The 6,000-nt window shown below is 34.0% G+C and overlaps 1 protein-coding gene across 1 annotated transcript; it reads right to left on the bottom strand.

The window, feature by feature from the left end:
• Positions 1 to 1,287: 1,287 nt before the first annotated feature.
• On the bottom strand, positions 1,288 to 3,257 carry LOC102597637 (uncharacterized). Its single transcript, XM_006348881.2, has 2 exons — positions 3,079 to 3,257; positions 1,288 to 2,751 (listed from the first exon to the last, which is right to left on the bottom strand). The coding sequence occupies exon 2, from the start codon at positions 2,747 to 2,749 to the stop codon at positions 1,703 to 1,705; it is 1,047 nt and encodes a 348-aa protein (XP_006348943.1). The 5' UTR covers positions 2,750 to 2,751; positions 3,079 to 3,257; the 3' UTR covers positions 1,288 to 1,702.
• Between the last annotated feature and the right edge of the window lie 2,743 nt (positions 3,258 to 6,000).

The following is a 6,000-nucleotide window of genomic DNA, read 5'->3' as shown; positions in this document are numbered from 1 at the left end:
TTACAAGGAGTAGGATGCTTGAGTTGATTTGAAATATCCCACACATGACAGATAAAGAGAGAGAGAATATAAAATAGTATTAAGATGCTTCGAGTGCTGGCGCATAGCTAGAGAAGCTGTTGTCAGAGTTACTTCCCTATAACCTCACATCAGTAATACAAAGGATGTCTCCTTGAGGGAAATTGCAAGACTGACCAGAAACTGTCCATAGATATACTCTGTAGAAAGAGACAATTAAAGGGAAGCAGATGAAAATTACAAAGAGTATAATGAGAGTCACATGCAACAAACAATATTTGATATGCATCACGGTTGCAGAGCTTTTACCCCATTAATTTCCAAGTGCTGACCCTATCGGCTTGTATGAAGGGAATCCAACCATTCCAAGTGAACTTTGTACCTTAGCACTAGCCTGAATAACTAGGAAAATCTATTGTAGTAATGTTACAACTTAGATATCTGGACTGTTACACAACTCTTGAGAGCTCACTCTGATAAATAGTTGACGTAGTCTCTTTACCTTATTGAAGGATCATACATTGTACAGATTTCCTTTTTTCATGGAAACCATCACATAACCTGATCCCCTCCCTCAACATGAGCAAATCATATATCCTACTCATGCTGAAGGATCCTCAAAACTCAATCACTCATAAAGCTTATACAAGTTCAGTGAATCCGATATCAGTTGAAGCTAATACAACAAAATTCCCCACATGAGTGAATCCAATATCTATAACAAAATTCTCCACAATTGGTTATTTTATCCAGAATCCTATCTTCCAGCTTTTTTTTTTTCCATAACCGTGGTGTTCGGACCAGCTCGACATGATATGTTGGAATTCAAAAATATTAAGTTTACACACCGACAAAATCTAATTCTAATAGATAACTAAATAGTCTTTGTTTTTCCACCATAATGCACTAGAGCAAGAATTGAATCATAAGATGATCATGAATTAATGGTGTCACCAGTAGCCTAGGAAGGTAAGATAATGCAAATGTCTCAGAGTCATTAGGTCTGGAAGACGCACCCAATTGATACCGTTGGATTATACATCTACCAGATGAACTTCACTTCATTACTTCCAACAGATGAAGTTCATTCTCATACAAAATTCTCACTCAATTTCTTCTTGAGACTACATTATTATAATTTATACAGGAAAGAATTTTAAAGACACATGAAAAAGGTAGTAGCAATAAACAATCACCCATGCTGAAGCATAATTAACACAGGAATTAGAATAACAGAGATAGATAGTTTGATTTCATTTTTCCAATCTCTTCAAGAACAGAAAGGTTGTGTTTCCTTTAATGTTGAGATAACAAGAAATTATAGGAACTTACACTTGAAAAGTTCCATCCCTAAGCACAAGAAAATAGACCTAGTTTCAATTACTTTCCTCTCAAAAAAGAATGCAGACCTAGTTCCTAAGTGTGCACTATACATTCTTTTCTGGATATAAAAAAAGGACAATCCAAATGATAACAGTAGACAGCCCTTTTCACATGTAGGAAGTTTGAATGCTGATACAATATTTTTCATCACAATGTGACCACAGTTATTCCCACTTGGACTTCAACCTCGTGAAATAACATACACAACAGTATTGAGATCTGTTGTCACCCAGTCCAAAGCCATGGCAACGATATTCCATCCTTGATGACTCAAGGAAGATTACACAGCATAAGAATCTGATCAGCTCATATGAGTTTCAAACCAGTTAAAGATTTGCTCAGACTGCAAACTGGTCATTTCATGATAAGCAAACGCAAGGTTCATTTCTTCTTGAATGTGATTTGCTATGGACTTGTCTGGGAGAATAATCCCACTCTCCTTGAGAGCTGCCTTCCATTGTATTGCACGCCCGTCATTTCTCATGAAACCTTTTGTATCAACAAAATCCTTTTCCTGGAACAGACTATACAACTTCACAGAGGTAGCTAGATCAAGACCGGGAATCCTATCAGATAATAGATTTGGTGACAATGTAAATTCCATGCATTTGACCTCTGCAACATCAATGCCTTTACCCTGCAGGAGTGTCAAGTATCTGGCTATTCTCACACTTCTCCTTTTATCTTTGGGCATGTGCACAAAAAGGGTAGGAGGATAACTCTTCGAAATGTCCATTCGATCAAACAATCCCTCAGCAATCATTATTGTTATGCTACTGAATCTTAAATCAGTTGCAAGGACTGAAACAAAATATCCACCAGACGAAGCACCCAAAGCTACAATAGGCAAGCTTTGAACCTTTTGTTTAACAACCCACCATTCGATAATATCTTTAACAATCACCCTTTCCTCTTCCATCGACCAGCACCTCCCAGCACTAGACACCGCAAGAACTGCAAATCTCCTAGCTAAGGCATGAAGAACGATAAGCCTTTCTTCAGGTAAACCCACACAATTTGGGCACTTAGGTGATCTGTCCCAAAAGTTCGCTGCTTTACCATTACAACCATGTGCCAGAAAAAGAATTGCCTTGGGTGAGTCCGGTATTTGCCATATTAAATCTGTTCCATTTCTGAACTCCACAGTCGGGTCTAACTTAACCGAAAAGCTAAAACTACTCAAATTTTCCTTAATTAAACCAGACAATGAATCAGATTTTTCTCCAGTTTCCCTACAGAAAACCCAAACTAGAACACAAATCAAAACAAAAAACATAGTAATAACAGGCATTCGTATACATTGGCCATTATTTCGTAGCTTCAGCATCCTGTTTTCGCGTTTGAACATTCCTAGAAAACAATCAATACAATAGGATCATTACTCTATAACAGCAGTGCACATTTTAAAAATAGGCCAAAATTACAGTTTTGAGTACACAAGAGAACAATAATCCCAATAAAAAAACCCTAAAAATTTTACAGCATAATTTCCTCGATTCAGGTTTTCTGTTCAATTAAATAGAATCATATGCTAAATATACGATTTAATTCAAGTTATAACATCTTTTATTGAAATACAGAGGATCAAAAATACTTTAAAAAAAGCCCAACAACTACGATTATGAACACCAAATTACAACGTGAATCAATACTATGAAGCGAGTTATTGCAAATTACCTTAAGGCGTTTGCCTTTTGATGTCTCAAAACACCTAATAGATCAAAATCAATTGTATTCCAGGAGGTTTTAGTGCTTTGACTGTTCATATCAGTGATGATGAAGAAGGAAGAGGGAAGAAAGATTAATTGCACGCGCTACGATGCGAGTACGGGTGCATTTCGCCAACTACAGTTTCGGGTTTGGGCTCGGGTCATATTTTATGGATTAGACCTTGGGCCCAAATATATAAAAAATCTTAAAGAACTTAATGGGGTAGCCACTTTCTCCATCCTTCTATTTGTTGTAGGGAAAATTAAGGAGAATAACCCTTTGTTATTAAACTAACCCTTTAGTTTAACTATCAATTTCTTACTTGATTTAGCATTCCAAGGCTATAAAACTAGTAATTTTATAATTTCTCTTTATTATCACTATTCAACGTTTCTTTATTAACATAAGTATGACGTTCTCTTATGTTGATCCCAATAGTAACGTTACGAAACAATGCTCATTGATTTTGAAAGAGACACCTAAGGATACTATATGTCGATGTGAAAAGATTTAAAAGATAGGGGTGTGCACTATTCGGATTAAACCGAATAACCAAATCAAATCAAACCGAATTTTTATTTGGATTGGTTTTTTGGTTTTTCGAATTGGTTTTGGATTAATAAATTCCTTTGTTTGGTTTGGTTTCAGGTTTTAAAATATAAGAATCGAAAAAAACCAAATTATATATATATATAATATTAAGGTTTAGAATTAAGTTGGAGTTAACCACTTTTGTCCCTTTTTGGTTATTGCATTTCATGATGATTACGTTTATATTTTATGTTTGAGTTACATCTATAATAGGTATACTTATAAGTGTTGTGTTTTAAGTTTTACTTATGATTTATATTAGAAAGTATACTTGAGGGATTAAATATTATTACTTTGGTTATGTTATTAATTATTGACATAACCGAATAACCAAACCGAAAAAAGCCGAACCGAATAGAGAAAAACCAAATCAAACCAAATTTACTTTGAATCGGATTGGATTACACTTTTACAAAACCAAAAACCAAAAAATCCAAACCGAATAGTGTAAAACCAAACCGAAAAATCGAATGCACACCCTACTTAAAGATTATAAATTTTGGTGGTACGTAGATGAGAGTTGGCAAGGGCATGTCGGTGTAAAAGCTAAGGTGTAGCCTGTATGCAAGTGACTTAAATTAAGGAAGACAAAACACAGAAATTTGGTTTGTTGGTGTATATTAGGAGGTCAATTAAGTCACTTCAGAAGTTTCTCAACAGGTATATTACGTGCTCAACATTATATATACATTTTATATGTTTGATATTAATCATATAATAATGAGTTCAACCATATTATATTGTGGACTTCATAACTGACTTCCTTCTTCACTGTTCTTAATTGGCTACTCTATATTTTAGTGTGCCCATAAATTAAGCAAGTGGTTGAGTTACCATATTTTAAAAGAAATATATGTAATTTCTTTCATATTCTACAAATTCGGTCATAGTATAAACCACAAATGGTATTAGGATATCGATTAATTCAAATTCATGCGAAAGACTCGTTTAAAAAGAAAGTGCTTTCTAACAAAATTATTCCATATTTAAGGCTCGAATTCAAAACTTCTAATCAAAGATCGATCAAAATACTCAATCTATCCTATCGCACCTCTTATTGGTCGTACGTAAATTATTGGAGTGACACATAAATTGGTTTTGTGGATATCATAGGTAGTAGTGGGTCAGATAAGAAGTCCTTAGAACATGCATTGCTACATCATGCACAACCTTTTGGTTTCACTTTCACATCATATTCATACATGTTAAAATAGTTCCCTTACAACATTGGGCATGATCAAACGGACCCCAACCATGTGGATTTGTGCTTTGTTTGGCTGTAGCCATGTTACCCAACTTCCCATTTCATTCATTAATTTCACTTTTTGACTTATATTACTTCATGTCTCCATACATATATGACCTCAACTCCCACTTTGTCCTCTCTACACCCTTAGTAACGTCGTGGTAAAGTAATAAATATTTTTTTATTCTTGATCGAAAATTTTTAATTTAAAACTTTGGGTAGGAAATTGTCTTTGATAAGAAATATTTTACACCCGGACCCCCGATCCAAGTGAGACTTTCCTCCAGCGCAAATTTGAATTAATCCGAATCTAAATGAAGTATCGGACACCAAGTAAAAAAAATTTAAAAAAATCTTTTTTTGAAGATGCAAAGAATTTCCATTTCCTCTTTGTGCAGACGGCCTAGTCGTCATATCTTGGTGGGAAAAAAATCGTCTATTTTCCAATACTCTTAAGTGTATTTATATGCTATAAATAAGATGTAGGGAGAGGAGAAACGATAAGTTAATCGAGAGCGATGATTTGAAGCTTATGAATTCAAGTTTTAAGATTTTCAAAGTTAATTATCGGAGTTGATATTAATAATTTGTATATATACTAAAAAAATGAATTTCCTCAGATAAATATAGTATTTGAACTAAAATTACTGAGTTTGATCGTATTCATACTTATTTTAAATTTCGCCTCAAGACTACTTGAATGAACACGATCCAATAACAATATTTGAACATTAAAAAATGAATAATGAATTAATTTGGAATGATTGGAGTACTTATTTGTATCGTTTTTCTTACACGGTCATAATCGTCAAGAATTCGATCATGTCAAAATGGAAAATGATAGTAACATACTATTCCTAGAGATGATTTTTGTATAGTACTAATAATAATACTATATTGGATTGTTTAGCTACCTTTTGACTCATTGGTGAAAATGGTGAGCCAAAATTGAGTAAATTTTCTGATGAATTAAGCAAGCGTAGGCCATATTAATCATAAATACTGTTTAAACGTCAATTCTTGTCTATCCTTATCTTCATTGTCGTATCATA

Source organism: Solanum tuberosum, unplaced genomic scaffold (genome assembly GCF_000226075.1).
Source record: "Solanum tuberosum cultivar DM 1-3 516 R44 unplaced genomic scaffold, SolTub_3.0 scf00102, whole genome shotgun sequence".
NCBI lineage: Eukaryota > Viridiplantae > Streptophyta > Magnoliopsida > Solanales > Solanaceae > Solanum > Solanum tuberosum.
This window is presented reverse-complemented; position numbering and strand designations above follow the sequence as displayed.